We start from the raw sequence: 20,156 nt of genomic DNA on the forward strand, positions 1-20,156 counted from the left end.
TGGGGGCAGCTCTGGGGGCAGCTCTGGGGGCAGCTCTGGGGGCAGCTCTGGGGGCAGCTCTGGGGGCAGCTCTGGGTCCTGTCCTGTGTTTACCGTGCGGGTGACTGGGGATCGGTCACCTCCCTCTCCTGTGACGGAACAGACAGAAAGGGCGGTCACATGGGCGAGGTGCGTGGCGCGGTCCACAGGACGGGCGACGTTCGACCCCCCAGAATGGCGCCTTCCGAGCCGCGGTCTCCTCCCTATCGGCCACCCCCCCTCTGCCTTCCACCTGTCCCACGGCCAAAAAAGAAACAAAAGCAGGACGCGCTGTCCGCCCCCCGTTACAGGCCGAGCCCCTGCTGCCAGCGCACGGCCGCTCCCTTCAGCCGCTTTGAAGCCCAGGAAGTCTGACAAAAGGGACTCCTCAAAGACGCCGGCCTTTTTGAAAAATGCCAAATTACTGGTTGCATTCTAAACCAAAATTACACAGTGCTAATTTGAAATGGATTTGATTTTTTTTTAGGTAGAGCGTCTCTCCTCCTGCAGCAGCATCACACACTACCACTCACACAAAGCGCCGGCGTCAGCAAAATCCCCATCAACCAACCACAGGACAGCGGGCGGGCCGTCAGAATCTTATTTAACGGACGGCGTGACGTCAAGGGAACACTGCCCACCGGCACGAAGGACTTTGTGACTGAAAGGTTCTTTTTTTTCTCTCAGCTTCTGTTCCAAACTGATCTCATCGCATGTTGTTGCAGAGAGGCACTTAAATATTTAGAGTAATTAAACATGAACAAACTCCACTCTCAGGCTCCAAAGTCCAGCAGGCGCACCAGAGCCCGTCAGACACTCGGAAACTGGGATCACTGAGTCAAATCTGTTTCTCCGTGTTCAGAAAAGTCCTGAAGCTTCATGTCTCAGAGCTTCATCAGGTTGGGTTAGGGGGGTTACCTGGGGGGGGGGGGGGGGACTGCAGCTTCGAATTACCTCTTCCAAAAATAATGCTTTAATGGAAGGATGAAATTCAACAGGAAAATGTAAATTCCATCAGAGCAACAACAACTACAGTTACTCTTTGAGAAGAAAAAGTGTCACACACAGACCATTACTAAATGGAAGCCCAGAAACAGGGCCCATTTAAACCACCTCTGATGGGCACAGGGTGCACCCCACTGTTCCCACCTGCTTTAAGGACCCTGCAGGACAGAAAAACAAAAGGAATGGAACACATGTAAAAGGAGTCCGACCTGCCAAAATACCGCCAAAGAAGTTCCATCACAACCACCACCTCTTCTCTTTGAGGGACCACTATTTTCACTTTTCTCCTTCTTCGAGAAAACCAATTCAGACATTTACTTCAACACAAAAGATCACCACTGCCAGCAACAACACGTCTGCCGTCTGCCGAGCGTGTGGATTTAACACCGGGGCTTTGTACGTCAAAACATCCGCGTGTAACTGTCCATCGAGCGCTTGGCTTCGGGAGCGCAACGGGAGCGGCTACATCACAGGTGCTTAGCGCCCAGCCACAATTTAAGACCGACCCTCTCATCGCCTGGCTTCTGTACGGGGCCATCCACATATTCTCGTCCCAGGGTGCACTGGGGCATGCCAGGAAGCAGAGGGAGCGACGGGCGAGCTCACCGCAGCAGGAAACAGCCCGGGTCACGCTGGTGAGTTATGTGGCAGTGCGTCTGCTCAGAGCAGGCCCCTGCTTCCTGTGTTATGACACAGAAAAAGTGGAAAAAGCCATACCTTTCACTTTAATTACACGCAAGGAAATACTGCACCTGCGCAGAGCTGACATATATTTCTGAAATGCTAACATTTCACGCGTTCCTCCCACCTCACTGTAAAGGCCTGTGAGAGGCCCTCTTAGGCACTGCACTGAGCCAGTCTGCTCAAACTACACACACCTGGTTACTCACACACACCTCTTTTGGTAGAGGTGCTAGTGGGGTGTTTAAAAAATCAGTTCAAGGACCCACCTCCCTAAAAGAACAGGGGATTAACGGGGCGGTCACATGGTGGGGCGGGGCCAGATAGCGAGGCCTTGTCCGGCTATTTGCGGCCCGGCTGCGTGACCCGGTCACCCTCAGCTGTTATCCTCAGCCTGGCCTCACCCCCACACCCCGCATGGAGCAGGGCAGCCAATCACAGCACTCCTTAATGCAGGGCCAAGACCGGTCTCTCCTGGGGCAAACAGGTAGGCTGCATCTATCTCTCTATCAATTTTGTATCAAACCGCTTGAATACAACCAGGTTGAGACACAGAGGTACACACAGCGGACATTTTCCATTTTCCATTTAAAAACACGGGGAGGAAAAGAACACTCAAGACAATGTGGAAAAATATGGCAAATCATTCCATGACCCCTTAAAAGGCGACGGAGCTAAACTGGAAAAGAAGAGTGGAAAACATGGAGAACAGCACTTTTATGCCCCAAACACGAACAGATGGGGGATGCTAAGATTGCTAAATGTCTCCCCAAAGCTCCTCAACTGTGGCTGAAAACACACAGGAAAGCCCGGAAGGTAGGGTGCTACGCAGACACTGTTCCAGAGCCAACTCTGAGGCCTTCACAGAGGGCTTTCACAGGCCTGGAGATGGAGAAGCAGAGCGTGAAGCCTGTGTCCGGTCACAGCTGTTCTCCGTTTCTGCTGATTAATGAGCTGGCAGGGCGGACGGAGGCTGTGTGAGAGCACGGGGGGGGGCATGACAGAGCCAAGCGCACGGGAGGGGGGGTGATGGAGCCAAGCGCACGGGAGGGGGGGTGATGGAGACAAGCGCACGGGAGGGGGGTGACAGAGCCGCGCGTGGAGGAGTGACACCTGCTAGCGCCACTCTGCCTGCCGTGCGTTCTGTGACATACTGTGTGAACTGAACTTAATGTGTTCATGGCTAAGGATAACTGTTACATAATGAGTACTGTACCTTAACAAACCTGTGTTTTGTAGTTGTTCCAAAGACCTTCGTTATGCACTTCTTGTATGTGGCTTTGGATAAAAGCATCTGCCAAATATAATGTAATGTAATGTGTGAGAGGGGGCTGGACAAGACAGCTCCGCCCCCTTCCGGTGAGCAGAGCTGCCATTCACTCCCAGTGAGACGTCATCACAGGAACTGGTAGAACAGAGATCTGGACACGCTGCACATCTCCTCACTGTAGCAGACAGACTACACATCTCCTTATGGCAGCACAGACCGAACAGCAGATCACCCAACCGCAGCACAGACCAAGAACAGACCACCCAACTGCAGCAGAGACACGCAGACAGCAGATGATGCCAGAAGAGCGCGTGGCAGCTCAACTGCAGCCGCAGCCCTGTGTGCAGACCAGCACAGACTGCAGGCCAGCAGCCCTGTGTGCAGACCAGCACAGACTGCAGGCCAGCAGCCCTGTGTGCAGACCAGCACAGACTGCAGGCCAGCAGCCCTGTGTGCAGACCAGCACAGACTGCAGGCCTGCAGCCATGAACGGAAAACTAAATCAGCACAGGAAGACAAGTACAGACACCAAGGGAGCGGCCACAATTTCACCATTTACCTGCATCTCAGTGGATTTAGCTACATAGAGAGAGCAGAAAAATGCATGCTTTTCTTCACCTACCATGCATCCATAGGATATGGTCATTTATGCCACCGGCAGTACCTCCCTCAAGCGACACACACGGGCCGAATGCTACCGACTGCTGCGATCCCGGTGTTCTAGCACATGCTGGTGCGTTCCGCTTGGTTGTTTTTTTAAGAATCCCAAAGATCTCAAAAACCTGGGTTCTCCATCTTTTGGCACTCCCCCAAAAATCTGAGAGCGGAAACTATTTTTCAGTCGGCCTTTCAGGGCTTTACTGGCAGCCGAGCGATCCAAACTCGACACAGGTGAGAGGACTTTCGCAAAGAGAAACCGCTAAAGCCTATCAGCTCTCCAGGGTTCAAAGCTTCCTGCTGGCCAAATCGTGCAGAACCCTGGTTCAAAACAGGGCCATCCATGGGCCAAAACCAGGCCATCTATGAGATCCAACGGTGCTGTATGCACACCAAAAAGAAAATACCAGCTCAACTTTGAATAGCACAGGCAGAAATCCAAGAACTCATGCTCAGGCATCAGAAAAAACATCAACAGAGCTAATTGAAAAATGATACATATTCATAATCAACTAATGAGCAGGTGCAGCATTCTTCTTTGAAGTTTGCTCTTATATCAGAACACCCCGATTTCATCAGAGCACAGGGGCTGGTGGGGCGAAACAGCACCAGGAGGAGTCTTCACAAACCTGGACGTTCCTTCAAAGCCATACTGAGCCCACAAGAGCTCACTCCAACTTCTATTAAAATTATTTAGAGAGAAACAGATAATGATTAATGCATACAAATAAACTGCTCGGGTGAATGTTGACGTGTTTAAATAAATATTATGAGTTGTTTATCCGTGGCTAGCAGAGAGCGCTCCGCTGCCAGAAATCTATTGGCAAAACCGGAGAAACATCGGAGGATTAGTCTGAAAGGAGCTTTCGAGTTCACGGAAAGTTATTTCTCCCCATCTGCGGTGAGCTTTGTGGTTTTTCAGTTGCACACATCAAACCACTGACACTCGTGAAGCCGGTGCAGATCACCTCAGAAGGTGAGGGGAATTTTGGGATTAGAAGAAGAAACCCCATGCCAAAAGGAGAGATTTGATGTTTCTTTCTCAGATAAAAAAAAAAAAATGGGGTGTGAAAAAGCAACCTTACAGGTTCAGGGAGGATTAGTACTTCTTTGCATTTCCCACCACTTTGGAGAGTATTACATCAAAGCACGGCACATAGCATACAGATCCACACAGAAAAGATCCAAAATGGCTCCAGAAAGAGGAGACTGACCACAGACCACAGCAGTATTCGGTCTGTGTGGTGCTCTTTGGGAGTGTAATACAGATCAACTAGAGCCCATTGCTCTCACACTGTGACAGAAGTGATGCTCACAGACAGACCCGCAATCAGACCAGGGGGCCAACACTTACAAAATGCAGGAAAAAATGAGACTCATGCCCTAAACATGCACAGATCGTGCTCAGAACCTGGAGCAGTAGGACATTTTGTGCAGCACGGATTGGCTAAAGCCAAGGGGTTCTGTCCCATGGTCATGATAGATTCTGGATATCCTCATTTCCTACAGGCCGCTGGCCTCGTTCATTTTTTTGGGTGAAACTAGTAGATGGCGATGTGCAACTGGTCACCATTCAAAGTGCCAGTTACCCCTGTGGGATTATTACAAAGTATTACATGCATTGTCAGATAATTGACTTTTCTGTTATTAAGTTAATTTAGGTCACTAGGATTTATTCAATTATAGAAAGAAAATGCCATGTACTATTCCCACAAACCAGACTGCAGAATATTAGTTGACATGTAATGAGACTGATCTCATCCAGTGATAGTATTACACAAAGGAGTGTGTAATTTAATCTGCCAGGACAGCAGCATCATCAATCTCCAATCTCAAGGGCAGTAATGTTCTGCCACAGTGATGGATGAGAATCTGACATTAATGAAATGTCCACATTCCACATACGGCAAAGTCACAGGCATCTGTGGCCTGGCGCAGCCTAACCGAAATGGAAACATTCTAGAGGGCCACAGTTTTCACAGCAAAAGTCCATGGCTTCAGTACTGTACCCGTAATGCCAGTCTGCGACTCCCTCCATTCAAAATGTCCGTGCTTGACCATAGCATTCCAAACGCTCTTATAAATGTCTCGACAGAGCCAAGTCTGGGGTCTTCTGCGGTCAGCTAGCCAAGCCAGCATACAGCGGAGGCGCTGGTAGATATCCTCCCCACCGCTGGACAGAATGACATCATCTTGTTATTGCGCGTTGGATTGCGCAAGATCCTCCATAGCGCTGGTCAGATTTATACGCCCGTTGTTCACGGCCGTGGGTTAGCAGTTTGGGCCCAGCGCCCCCGCGCCCCTGCGGTCCGTCTGTCCCAGCCGCATGGCGCGCCGCGACTGCTTTTCCACGGCTCCATCACAAGCTCAATTATACTGAACAACCCAGAAGAGGGATGCGATAAGGCACATTTATTTTTAGCCTACCTGAATATTTTATGATTGAGCATTCAAACTGCAGGGAGAATTATCTTCCTCTCCCACAACCCCTATGGCAAACACACACACTACTTCACTGAAGAGTCTCATCTATGTTCATGTCACAGGCTAAGAATAGCAATATTACCCACATGCTCCTCAAACACAGGCATAAGTTCAGATTCAGCTAGTTAGAGCCTCCTTTTTTTTAAATCAGTTGACAAATTGGATAAGCTACATTTATGCATGCAAAGACACATATACACGTTACATTTATTTATTTATTACTCTGATGTGCTGTGAAAAAAACTGCATTTGATTGACAGTTAGGCTAAATCTTTCCCCAGTCTTTCAGTCCATCTGGATCTATGATGTGTCTATGAAGTGTTTTCATGCAAGTCTGTGTGCTCTTTGCACCCTGAAACACAATGAGTGTGCTCTCAGAAAAAGCACATTCTTCACTGTGACTGCCTGCACCATAATGAGCTGCACAAGTTCTCATTTAGATTTTTGCAGCAGCTGTTGTAGAGAGCAGCACCTGCCCCTCCACTGACGTAAAATGGCAATCATCACAACCACAAAGCCCACAACCTCCTTCGTCTGTCTACGGCAGAAAAATCCAGCCTGAAGTATCATAACCCCAGTGTCCATTACTCCTCACATCATTTGCATTATTAAGTCTGCTTTAATTTTATACATCAGTCACTCGCTGATGTGTTCTGAGGTCAGACTGTCTCCAGACCAGAGCCAGTAGGGATCACCAGACAGGGCAATGAACAGAACAGTAAAATGGAAGCATGTTACAACTACATTTCTGGGGGAAGGGAACTTGTTGTCATTTGTATTATCTGTATTCTTTCCATTTTGATTTTTCATGCAAACCTGTTCTTTCCAGCACTCTAAATTAACTGAACAATTGTTCCTGAACAATACAATATACACCCTGAGGTTGGTCCGAATGCAGCCCAAGAAAATTGATTCTGTATTAAACTCAAATCCATTCAAATGAACACATCGATATTACAGGTGTGTTTCTCCAACAAAACAAAAGCACATCCTTCACAGTGCTTTTGTTTCGTTTTGTTAAAACAGCAAATACCTGTATTATCAATGTGTACATTTGAATGGACTTGAATTGACCAATGATCAAAAGCAAAAAAAAAAAAGAATACAATGCCTCCATGATGTTTCTGATGTTTCAAAATCACAGCCAATAGAGGCACCCATTCTAAAACAATTAAGAAACAAAATGATGTATCCACTTAGAAAGCAGAAAATAGAAAAAGGCAATATTTATTTTTATCTCTGAGTGGAGAGGCCTTCAGGAAGACCAGTTGCTGTAAGAGAATGAAGGGCCCTGCAACTGCCGTACTACAGGTCTGTCTAGGCTCTTGACACATCGCAGCCAGGGCTGTTCAGCTGCTCTGGTGAACACATGAAATGGAATGGAATGGTCCTCTGTTAAGTGTTCACCAGGGCTGGGTTCAATCTGCAGAACGCTTCGTTCTCAACCACCGCTTATGGACTGCTCTTCTCGTCAGCATCCCTGCAATGCCTGGTAACACAATGTTCTGCAGGTCACCTGGACGGCTATAGAGGCTAGCTACGTAACCTGCGAGTCTGTTTGTTAAATGTATTTACGGTTGTCAATGCCTGTTCATTTGCCCCAAATTGCAAAATTGTTATTTCCACCCTGGTTCATAGGCCTCGGTTTAGATTTATGCCAACTCCCCCGAGCTGACAAGATAGCCTTATGTTCTGTGCGCCAGTTACGGAAGCCATCAATGACAGACGACACGCGAATCGAACCACACACAATGTAATGAGGTCGTAATGGGAATTAGCTTTCGCATTTGACAACACTCTCCACAGCCACACAGTTCTAAATGCTAGCGGGAAAAGACAAAATCAACAATTGAGAGAGAAAGCAAAACGTAGTAGTTCAGTTGGGGATGGGGATATAGGCCACTCTACAAATGAAACGGTTGATATTTTGCACTGTCGAAACAGCAATTCTGAACACAAATCTCTTTGAAAAATCAGATGTGTATGCTACTGCGTCGCATCCACAGCATTAGACGGGGACTTAACTGACCACGTATAAATAATAAATGCAGACATCACCCCCTCCATCCTAGACAGTGAACCAGACACTTGCGCCAACACACCTCATCTGGTGTTTGTCCTCTGATAGTAATAGCCTGTGATGTTTTTTTCTTAACAAAACGTCATTAATGTACAATGTCCTGAAACACCGCAACCACAGTATTTAAGTGCAGTTACGCGGCACCTCCGCGCAAGTAGCTGTCGTAATAAACCGAAAGAAATGTTGCAAGCAAAATGCCTTAGGTTCCTCGGCCCCTCTCGGGAGGACAGTAATTACTCGAAGAACCTGAATGTTACTAACGTGTGTTGCAATTGCCTTCGCCGTATTCCTAATTCGTGCTGAATTCGTTTGCTACTGTAGCTATCAATTCTGCCGATGTAATAATACGGAATGCTGCTCGTCAGGATAAAGTAGCCAGCCACATACGTCACAGCCACAGTTGTCTGTATTTTCTTCTTTTAAGACGATCAATTGTTAAATATCCCCTAAATATTTACTTAAGAGCATCCGGGGAAAAAATAAACTTTAAAAAAGTGGGCACAGATGTGTACTCCTGATCTATTTTTAATGAACACTGATGACAAGCTCAACCTTTTGCATTGTGGAGAAATATGTTTATTTGTGGAAAAGCTCATGAATGATTGAAAATGATCTATTAAAGTGATTTTGCGATTTTAAAATTATTTCACACAGACCGCAACATACTCGACTAGGAGACTCAAAGCGCACTCTCGGAAATGCAGTAGCTAGCTAGGCTATTGCGAGTAGCCTAGCGTTTATGTTGAGCTGGTCAGCTAGCTGGCTAGCTTGCTACGAAGATACAGAAGACTATGGCCATATGAATGGAATTTCAAAAATTCCGCACCGTCGATAGTGAAACACCACACATACATTTATCACATAAACTACTGTTTCCATGTGTCTAAAGACAGTATGCCGTGTTAAAGAAAATCAATAAAAATCGTAGGTATTCTTACCTTTACTCTTGCCTGAATCAAATTCTTTGCGCGTTCCCGAGATACTCTTTTCGGATGGAGAGGGCGCGCACTCTTGCCTGCTTACAAATACAGCGCTTAGAAGTCCTATTTTAAATCCTGCAGCTTGAGAGAATAAGATTGGTATTCGTACAATTCCTCCAAAACGCCTTCCTCTTTGTAAAATGACCAAAATCCTGGGTTTCACTGCGATGCAACTCAGAAGAAATCCATTTTCCCTCTTTTTAGAAATAACACAAGTGAGTCTGTTTCCCCGTGTCACGTTCGCTGCTGACTGTCTTTTTTCTGCTAATCAGTGCAGTCTCTCACGCCCGAGCAACGCGCGCTCTCGCGTTCACTACTCTAGTCATGGGTGTAGTGGCGGAGAAAGGCAGGCGAGCTCGCCCGGGGAGGGAACTACGGGAAGGGAGGGAACTACAGCGAAAACTGCGGGGGTGGGAGGAAACTACGAGGGAGGGGCTTTGCAGAGAATTTCAACAGGGTTGGATTTAAAGCGAGCGTGTATGAAATCAACTGTGGTGCCCAAATGCGTGGGAAACACTGCTGCCCCGCAGTGTTGTCGCAAAATATTGACAGCGTGACAGTCGTGGAAAAATTATGCAAAACTCATTTACGTTACTCGTCGTTTATCTATCTGCAATGAAGAATCACGACCATTGCAGTGACCTATATGATTGAATGTGTTTTATGCAAGGTAAGAGAGGTTAACCATTTGATATGGATTCATAGCAAGCACTGGGACAGAATATATAACTTCCATGAAAATTAACGCCAGATGTCTCTGATGTTAGGTAGCTAGTCAGCTAGCTACCCAAATACGCAATGCAGTAGCTAGCCAGCTTCCTATAGCTAGCTAACGTTGGTTAGCGAACGATATGGAACCTATCTCATATATTTTATGATGACTGGTTATTAACCCAGTCAGCTAGCATGCTAGGTTCGTCTCTTGCGATCAATACGAAGTGCCAGTGTGTAAACTGAGCGGAGATATTCGTGATGCTTGCGTTAGATTGTTGGTTAGTTAATATGTGCCAGCAGCTAATTTTAAGGATTTCGTGTGAATTAGTTAGCGAGCTGTCATGGAAACTGGCTAGCTTTTATTTTGAAGCTGACTTGATATTTTAAATGAGTGTCTTTATTGTACTAGTTTTCACAAAATGACGGGTAGCTGCACAGCAATGTAGCTAGCTTACAGTTGCGTTGCGTGCAATATGTAAGATATCGAATTGCATTTCTGTGATGAAGCAGTCTCAAGCTTCATTTCTGAGTGATACCCATATGAAGTTATACTACGACACTACACAAAATCAAAAGGTTCATTCATTACATCCGTGTGTACAAACCAACTAGCAAACGTATTGGTAGGTCGAAGTGTGATCTGTGCCTTTATAATTCCCGTGTGCTCAGTTATACTTATACAATTTTCTGATTCGAGTGACATGATTTGTTTTCATCTGGAATTCCAGAAATTGGAAAAAAAAGAATAGGTTAAAATAATATAGTTAAATACATTTTCAGGACAAACTAATTGTACCATTTATTCATATTGTTTTGCATTGGTTGTCCGTTACACTATAAGCTTTTTTTCTTCATTATAGGTTAAGTAGTATAGAAGTATAATAATGTAATGCCTTAAGTTGTAAATTAAAACCTTAAGCCTGAACATTTGTTCTGTAGCACAAAAAATGTTATGAGCTGAATTGTGTTTCTCAGGCATCACAGTAGTCGTGTACTGAAATAAAAAAATGCAGAGACTGATGTTGGTTTACGGTTTCCCTGATCAGCAGACAAAGGTATTATTAAGAGTGATCTGAAAGGCAACTGAATAGATTTATACAAAATAACAGGTTTGGACAAGAGGGCACAGGGGCTGAGTCCATCCTCTCCAAATAACAGGCACATTCGATCAGGAAACTAACTGTTATCCTTCAGCCGGTAGACGCTTCTCTGTCTTTGAAGATGGATCCAGTGGTGCTGAGTTACCAAGATAGCCTCCTCAGATGTTCAGACCTGGCTCTGTTGGAGGGCCCCCATTGGCTGAACGACCAGGTCATTGGATTCGCCTTTGAGTACTTTGCCACGGAGCGCTTCAAGAGCCTGGGCGAGGTGGCCTGCTTCATCAGCCCGGAGGTGACGCAGTTCATCAAGTGCGCCTCCAGCCAGGAGGAGCTGGCCCTGTTCCTGGAGCCTCTGGGGCTCGCGGCTCGCCGCTGGGTCTTCCTGGCCGTCAACGACAACTCCCACCAGACGGCCGGCGGCTCCCACTGGAGCCTGCTGCTGTACCGGCGGGACGAGAACCGCTTCAGCCACTACGACTCGCAGAGCGGCAGCAACGCCCTGCACGCCCGCCGCATCGCCACCAAGCTGGAGGCCTTCCTGGGGGCCGGGGGCAGCGTGCACTTCAGCGAGGAGCCGGCGCCCGCCCAGCAGAACAGCTACGACTGCGGCATGTACGTCATCTGCAACGCGGAGGCCCTGTGCCAGCTGGCCAAACAGGAGGGCACGCCACACCCCCTCACCCAGATCATCACCCCCACCTACATCACGCAAAAGCGGGCAGAGTGGTGTCGGCTCATCCAGAGACTGGCCAAGCAGTGACCCCTTGGGACCCCCCCCCCCCCCCCCCCCCCCAAGAGATCCAGCTCCTGACCTCTGACCCCCAAACCTCCCCTTCTCGGTGCAGTCAGCATGAGCCCTGAGAGACAAGAGACGCCTTAACACATTCATTAACTTAAATTTCCTACCCACAATATTTATTTATCAAGTTTAAAAGAATCAACTATATGCCTCATACTTGAGTATTAATTTGGTATCCATAATACATAGAAGACGCACATAGATAACATATATATCAAATATATAAATCACAAAATTGTAAATGGCTTTTGATTCTGGTTAACACTGATGAATGAAAACTGGTTTCTAAAAGCTATATTCTGTGCCAAAGCAGAGAGTACGAAAAAGTACAGGTGCCTCATTTACTTGTATACAGCAGTCTTCATTCATGCACTGCACATGTACTTAGAGTGAAATGTTATGACTGTTGTAAATTGAGTGTATTTTCTAGATTCAGAGATGCAGTAACAACTGAAAATGGCTACCTTGTGTAAAATCTGTAAAATATAGACAGTATTTACATTGTGTAAATGTGCCTGCATATCTAAGGCAATTCACCTGCAGTATTTTAACTAACTTGATGTACATTTGAAAGTAAAAGCAATGGAAAAACAGCAGAATTAAAACTGCAGAATTGGACGGATGGTCATTTGGAATGGACATTGATGGACATTTTGTTGCAGCAGGCAAAAACTCAAGGCGCACATGGAACAAATTAACTTTTTTTTTAAATGGTCAAAAAATTGCAGCTTGGAACAGAATAAATTGGTTGGTATTTTTACCCACTTTAGACTGGGAATTTCACATGGCATTGGAGACTGCAATGTAACCGAAGACTGAATAGCATCATAAGTAAACTTGAATTTCGGTCAATGGGGACTGAAGGCTGGTAGTTTCTGTTTTCTGTGTGACTAAAAAAAATGGGCATCAGCGATGGGGGATTTTGAAAAATGTCACCCATGAGCTGCAAAATAACAACAAGCCATGAAGGCGAAAAGCTTACTTTGAGGCTGCAGTCATTGGGAAGCCATTGGTATTCTTTGTTGGCTGCGTCACTGTTGCTTTAAGCTAACACTTGTTAGACGTTTACAAAGATTTTTGCTCAGGGTTGCTTCTGAAGAATTACAATGTATACAAAAAGAATGTCTTTTTATGTTGGAAAAAAATGGATGATCCTCTTAATATAGTAATAATGTGGCAGTGTACATTCTGAACATGTTCATATAAACAGTGAGTGAGTGGTAGATTGTCCAGCTCTGTGAAACTTGCCTGAACAACATGTTTTTGAAAGAGTAATCATGTCTGCAGCCAGGCGTATCTGCCCACTGAGAAACAAGACTGAAAACACGTCTTGAGAAATGAGCTTGGGGCAGGGGGGGACATTGTTACAAAAAACAATGAACGGCAGGTTTCATTACATAATAGCCACAGGGAGAAGGGGCCAAGACTAGGGGGAAGAAACACACTTGTCCTGTGTCAGAGAGTGAGAGGGAGAGAGAGAGGGAGGGAGGGGATCACTGTCAAGGGACAGCCATTGTGAGGGACAGACAAAACTGTGTAAGCCAAAGCCTATGGTTATACTGGTTCCCTTAGGCCCTTTGGGGCCCCTGTCTGCATTGAAGAGTGAAATGTCAGCAGCTATGGGTTTTATGAGTCTGGGAGAGAGAAATGTCTGTCTGCAGGAAAACGTCTCAAAAGACTTCAAAAAGCTTTGGACAGAGCAGCGTGGATTGTTTCATCCCCGGTCAATACCTTTTGAAGTCCTTGTTTTTATCCTCGTAGGGCCCCGGCCACAGAAGTTCTGCGCATGCTCACGCTCATTTAAGCTGCTGGTTATGTATGTTCCCTTTCAAAGAGCAGGGGGGTCCAGTGTCATTATGCACATCACAGGTCTGTTTAATCTGAAGATTCTGTAAGGCAGTCCAATTGTGTGTCCACATTGGGGTGTTGAAGGGGTAACGTTAAATCGTTAAATAGTTAAATACAGGTCATGAATTCATTTTGGGGTAAAGGAAGGTGTGAAATCATATCAATATGTTTATATTATACTAGGCATAAGTGCCCAGTTCCTCTGACATATCGGGGCAATCTGCTTGCTTTCTTCCTGACAGCCTAGCATTTGTTAGCAATCTTCTCACATTAAATCAAATTAAACCAATGAATGGAAGAACTGATCTGGTCTTGACTGGACGCATGATCGTCTGATGGGTTTATTGAAGTGTGAAAAATGTCATTGTTCACTAGTTATTGTTAATGCATTTAATGCAGTATATTTGCAGAATAAATGCCTACAGCGCACGATTCCCTGTAGACTAACAGACTGCTGCTGTTAGTGCCTCGTTAAGCGTGGGTCATTCATCAAACTCCTTTTCAGTGTTGAAATGCAGTGTGCATCCTGGCACCTATTTATCAGTGTAAACAGTGTGCTGTGATAGTATTGAACCACTAACATCCAGCTGCTGAGCACTGGACAGTAACATACTAGTGCAAGATAATCAAGTCCATCAAACCCATCACGGCTGCTACAGATATGAGCGATTCTGCAGGGCAGTAGAACAGCTGGGATGTGGTGGAGCGCGTGCTTACAGCGAGGAGTGCGTTTGAAACGCGGCTCAGGGCTGCAGTAATGGATGCAGTAGACCCGTGCCCTGAATCGTGTCTGGAAGCGGCAGGCTTTGCGAACACTTTTCCCTGCACTGTGCTCACATTCACAGGATGCACACAGTTTCTGGGGGCCATTTTGAACTTGGGGAATTCTTTTCATCAGTTTTTGAAAGCTATCGCAGTGAAGAGGAAGGCATGCAGGTCTACTGAGAGGAAGTGAGACTATAGGGAACGGAGGCCGAGGAGGAGTCTTCCTGGCAGAGTTGTGGGTTAATTAACTTTACAACTGAATTATTCATTTTAGTATTCATTTACTTCCAAGGTTTTTTTTTTGGTTTCTTTCGCACACCAGTCTTTACTTTATGCAGCATATCACATTGCATTAATCAAGTTCTCATTCCGCCATTCATCTTGGGGGGAAAAAAAGCGTTCCAGAAGTTTTCCCCCTCTGGGCCAATGAAAGCATGTATAATTGAGAATTTAATTAAAGCTGTACTTCCTTCTCTTTACAGACAAAGTACCAGGGCAAAACCCTTTGAAAAATAACTTCTTTTGTCTCCCACACTCTTAGATCATTTTTTATGGTACCAATTTAGAAACAAATATTCTACTGTCATACGGACAATTAATACATTCAGCACCCTGCCCTTCCTGGCCAGAGGAAAGCAATTTCTATTACTTGTTGAGCCGAAACAAATGCTCTGTTTTACATGCTTACTGATTGCCTGAAAGGCTGCCCAACTCTGTGTACAGGGAGACAGAGTATGTACACTCAGAATGCAAGTATTTGTATATTTGTGACCGCACTGAACTGTGGGGAATAATGCCTGGAAACAATTCATTGCAGTGTGTTACTCAATTCACAGTTCAATGCGGTTTGGTAGAAATCATCTTTAAAGAGGCAGTCAAATCTTTCTGCCCCCTACAGTAAAGCATATATCCCTTTATCTGAATGCCGTCACATAAAAATGATGAGCTGCACATGAACCACCGTCAGAGTGAATAGTTAGAACTTTTGGGGGAGACAGCCCCCCAGTTCTGCCGTGGTGGTGGTCTGTGTCAGTGTGTTTCGGCTGCTTATCTACGAGGCCCCACGAGACAGACCGGGTAGACCAGGCCCAAGCCCCGCCGATTCGCCTCCCTGTTTGGGTTTCAGGGGAAGCAGCCTGGCTCCAGCTCTGTTCAAGGCTCACGGAGTGAGGTGGCCATGTCTTTGCCCGATCCCCTACACAACATAATATCAGCTTTCTCAATTACACACAGCACTTATCAGGACCATATTTAAACGGGCCAAATCTGTAGAACATTACTTTCTTCCTTGCCCATTTTCCTTTTTTCCCGGTCACCATGTTTTGGAAAGGGTAAATTCCCTGCATTGTAGGAAATTGGCTTGAGGGGCATGCTTAGAAGGCAAGACAAGCGGAAACCATACAAACCCAGTAGATGCCTCCGTTTGGTTAGAGGAATCAGACCCTTAAAGAAGAAGCACAAAAATAAATACGGGCTAGACATGAGTGAATGTGTAGAATTACTGTTTCAGATACCCTAAGCTGAAGGACCTGGGGCAATAAAGGATCGGTCACTGCTTTCCCACAACATGGTGCACTGAAATCTTCCCTCGCACTGGAATATTACTTACACATGATTGCCGGTTTGCATGGTTGATTGACACCATGAGACAGCCCCTATGGGGCATTCACTAATGAACCGGGTTCGAAGGATGATTGCTGCGCTGAGTTGATAAGATTCAACATGGTTACTGCCCACAGGATCCAAACAAAGAGCTAAACAGACGTTCACTAATGAGTAAAGTGTGTCTGGCAGCTCTTCAGGGTCTATGACTAAGCTGGAGTGACTCGTGGGAGTCATGAGCGATACAGTTTGGCTCACGGTGACGAGCGGCTTTGATTGCAGGCGCTGATGGAGGGCAGAGGGGGCAGTGGCCCGCTACCAAAGGGTCTGACGGCAGAGCTATATCTCCAGCAGGGTGAAATGTGGCCGCTTACAAGAGGTGAGTATTTATGGCGATGCCCGCCTGAGAACGGCCCAGTTATAGTCGTGAAAGCCGACCTGTCATCGCCCCATTCTCCCAGAATGCACTCACTCTTCACACCAACTGATAAGAACTTCAATTGTCCTTCTTCAACGGTTCCTGTCGCAAATTAACACACAGGACCTGATTGGAGCATACTGTACCAGAGGCACAGCGAAGCTGCATTTCTGCACAGCTGCTGCACGGAGTCACACCTTCACAGTATGTGGAGCAGCTGAGATCAGCCAGCAGACCAATCCATGCAGATGATTTAAATAGCAGCGCAACCTTGCAGCAATGGTCCCCCCTCCCTACAAAAAAATCTAAGCCCTGTAGAGTATGGCCGCAGATGAGGGGGTTTTGGTGGTGGGACAACAGGAGCACTTTGTCCCGGGCCAAAGGGGCCCAGGATGGTAATCTGTTACAAAATATATTGGAGGGGGCTCCCAATATGTTTTGTCCTGTGCCTGAGAATTCATAGTTGCAGCCCTACCCCAGTGATGCTAAAGAGCTACACAATCATCCCAATTAGCACCCCTTCAATAACAAAGGCTCCTTTCTGCACAAATTAGTTCTTTGTTCACTATTTAAAGATCAGTTTCCCAGTTCTGGATTTAGATGACCAGGTCAAGACCCTGTAAAATAACCCTGCTACTTCTGGGTTGTCAAGAAAATACTGAGTACATGAGGTGTGTGTATGCTCTTGACCCACTGTGCAATGGCCCAGTGGTACACAGGGTCAAAGGTCACCAGGACCCAGCTACTGCACAGAGCATTTCCAGTCTGACAGAGGCCGTAAATGAAAGCCGAAGGGGGCACTTAACTCTACTCAGGGCACCTTGCAGGCAAAGGTCCCCACTGTTTGGTTCTGCTTTTAGTCTTTCTGAAGCCGTGGATGAATTTGGCCACAGATTTAAAGGCATACTGATCAACCAAATAAATTTGGGCCTTTTTTCTCTTGTGCTATGAGAACATCTTTATGGCAATAAACCAATATGTTTGTAATCCAGAGCCAGCAGAAAATTTAAATGGCATATGTTTCATTTACAGAAAACTGAGCAGTGCCTGTTAAGTGTGCCTGTTAAAAGTGAAGAAAAACCCGGCCAAATCCCATTTAGTAATTACTGGAGAAGGGGGGGGGGAGGTTAGCGGGTGCCTTTGTTTTTCCCTCCATAATTGTCGGCTTTACGCCCCTCAAAGCGGATTTACAGGGGGAATAGAAACACCTGCTCTGCTTGGGTGACAGATAAGGGGCAACAAAGACTCCAGCCAAATCCAGCTCTGACCCCAGGGTGCGAGACTGGAGTTCATGATGCCAGTCAGCCAGTCAACCACTCAGCCTGGACTTAACAGGTCAAAAGTAATGCTATTCTCCTCTCCCTACCATCCTATTATCCTCTCCATCACCAAAGGCCTGCGTGGGGGAGGGGAGAACAAAAGCAGAGGGGATCACGGTTCCCCCACCCATAGAACCAGTGAAGAACACGGTTCTTCCCCCCATACCCCCAGTGAGGAACACGGTTCTTCCCCCCGTAGCCCCAGTGAGGAACATGGTTCTTCCCCCCGTAGCCCCAGTGAGGAACACGGTTCTTCCCCCCTGTAGCCCCAGTGAGGAACACGGTTCTTCCCCCTGTAGCCCCAGTGAGGAACACAGTTCTTCCCCCCATAGCCCCAGTGAGGAACACAGTTCTTCCATCTGTAGCCCCAGTGAGGAACACGGTTCTTCCCCCCGTAGCCCCAGTGAGTAACGCTGTTCTTCCATCTGTAGCCCCAGTGAGGAACACAGTTCTTCCATCTGTAGCCCCAGTGAGGAACACGGTTCTTCCCCCTGTAGCCCCAGTGAGTAACGCTGTTCTTCCATCTGTAGCCCCAGTGAGGAACACGGTTCTTCCCCCTGTAGCCCCAGTGAGTAACGCTGTTCTTCCATCTGTAGCCCCAGTGAGGAACACGGTTCTTCCCCCTGTAGCCCCAGTGAGGAACACAGTTCTTCCCCCCATAGCCCCAGTGAGGAACACAGTTCTTCCATCTGTAGCACTCACCGAAGGAGGCTGGCAGCCCGTATTCCAGAGGGAGTCACAAACACGGGCCGAGGGGAGATTACCACGTCAACAAGGAAACAACACATAAAAAACAGAACTGATAAAACAAAGGCCTCCAGCACAGTGAAGGTGACATTCTCCAGGCGGCAAACACCTCAAATTACCAGGGTCAGAGCCATAAACTCCCAGAATGCCCCAGGCATCCTCACGCCTACAGAGAGCAGTATCAGATGTACAGCATTACAGGACAGAGCAATATCCCTCTCTGGCATTCAATTCCACAAATAACCAGAGGACTGATAGGCAGGCCATCACAGCATATCCAGAGAGCTATCACACAAGGATACCAAGCGTGTACCCACTCCAGACAGCACATTCAATACATCCCATCAATCAATCAGTGCAATCAGTGAAGCATCAGTGTAAAAATATTTTGCACACAGCACAATAATATTGAGCAGAAAAATGTATCATCTGTATTTAGTAATTTAATGAATTGCAGTCCATCACATCCTCAAAAACAAACAAAATTTGCCAGTTGCTTTTCTCTCTGCGGTCAACCTGCTATGGTCCACTGGATGACAAATCCAATTGTGAACGCTGGGGCGCTAAGTGGAAGTGGACATTTCGGTGCACCCTAGAAAATGGGCTCCCCTGAACAGAATGTGCTCTCACCTTTCTGTGTGTGTTCCCCGAGCAGCTGTGGGCGGAGGCATCCTGAAGGTGCCTGCTTCCACTGTAGCAGCAGGGCACTTACGTCAGCTCCTTACAATGAGCCTAACTGCACCCAGGGGGGTAATCCATAACGCATGGGGCCCTGGTTCCCTGACTCAGCCGTCCACCCACATCCCCAGCCTCCCCATCAAGCCTGGGCAGCACATGGGCATGCACGATGGGGATTATCTGGCATTGGCTTATGATTATCAGGCCATGCACACAAACAGCATTCACTTGCGGTCTGCGAAGTGAGAAAGTAAATACGGAGCATCTGCAAAGAACAGCTGAGATGCATCATGAGATTCCATTGCTTTGATATGGCCATGGCCACTCCAAATGGGAGCAGAATTTTATTTTTGTCTGAATATATCTTATCAAAAAGTATATCTAGATATGGCATGCACCTCCTAATTTAGTGCTAAACCATGCGTTTTAAATATAAAATTGTGTTAAAACAGCAGATGTTATATTTTCACATGGGCAGCATATTTCACCAGAGGCCTTCCTTCTGTCTACGTTTGTTCGACATACAAAACATAACCCTTTGCTGCAACAAGTGCTTCACAGAGCCTTTTAATAATAATAAAAGAATAATAATAGCGAACTGTGGCATTCATGTTTGGCACCTCGTCACTATGTATACCAGGGGCTCAGTTAATTTGTTGTCACAACTTGAAATTTGATGGATCACAGTCTTCCTTCATGATGTAAATCATGAAGACACCACTGAAAAATATAGAAAAAAGTAATGACAAAACATACTCTTTTTTTAGCTATGCAATTTCACAACTTCTCTATATTCTGCAGGTTTGAATATGTACTGTATGCCGTATGGCACATGTGCGTTATATGTTATTTACAGCACAGCTGTTTCAGGCAGCAGCTATGGTGTATCAGTGAGGCCTTCAGAGGCCCTGGAATAAGCCTGCTCATCAGTGGCATGAGCCATTGCTCTCCACACTGTCCCTGTCATCACCTCCCATCATTAATACGATGA

At 46.5% G+C, this 20,156-nt stretch overlaps 2 protein-coding genes across 8 annotated transcripts in view; one reads left to right on the forward strand and one right to left on the reverse strand.

The window, feature by feature from the left end:
• LOC118214770 (unconventional myosin-IXAa-like) overlaps positions 1-9,538 on the reverse strand; it is a 163,179-nt gene extending 153,641 nt beyond the window's left edge. For 4 of the 5 annotated variants that reach the window (XM_035394975.1, XM_035394977.1, XM_035394974.1 and 1 more), the window contains exon 1: positions 9,134-9,538. The gene's annotated coding sequence lies outside the window, so the exon portion shown is untranslated. The remainder of the gene's footprint in view (positions 1-9,133) is intronic. The other variant, XM_035394976.1, reaches the window with a different exon arrangement.
• Positions 9,539-9,651: 113 nt separating this feature from the next.
• On the forward strand, positions 9,652-14,077 carry senp8 (SUMO peptidase family member, NEDD8 specific). 3 transcript variants are annotated; one of them, XM_035394993.1, is made up of 2 exons: positions 9,652-9,845; positions 11,111-14,077. In XM_035394993.1, exons 1-2 carry the CDS (start codon positions 9,822-9,824, stop codon positions 11,747-11,749), a joined length of 663 nt encoding a protein of 220 aa, XP_035250884.1. In that variant the 5' UTR covers positions 9,652-9,821; the 3' UTR covers positions 11,750-14,077. The 3 variants fall into 3 exon arrangements, with proteins under 3 accessions (XP_035250884.1, XP_035250883.1, XP_035250886.1); XM_035394992.1 differs by having other exon boundaries at positions 9,654-9,845; positions 11,084-14,077; XM_035394995.1 differs by having other exon boundaries at positions 9,657-9,845; positions 10,999-14,077.
• The last annotated feature ends 6,079 nt before the right edge of the window (positions 14,078-20,156 follow it).

Source organism: Anguilla anguilla, chromosome 16 (assembly GCF_013347855.1).
Source record: "Anguilla anguilla isolate fAngAng1 chromosome 16, fAngAng1.pri, whole genome shotgun sequence".
Classification (NCBI taxonomy): domain Eukaryota; kingdom Metazoa; phylum Chordata; class Actinopteri; order Anguilliformes; family Anguillidae; genus Anguilla; species Anguilla anguilla.

What these genes read in the sequence shown, in the direction of transcription:
- senp8 (XM_035394992.1), top strand. Translation starts at nt 9,822, where the DNA reads ATGATTGAATGTGTTTTATGCAAG. An exon ending in TTGAATGTGTTTTATGCAAG is followed by an intron (nt 9,846 to 11,083) that starts GTAAGAGAGGTT and finishes GTTATCCTTCAG; the next exon opens with CCGGTAGACGCTTCTCTGTC.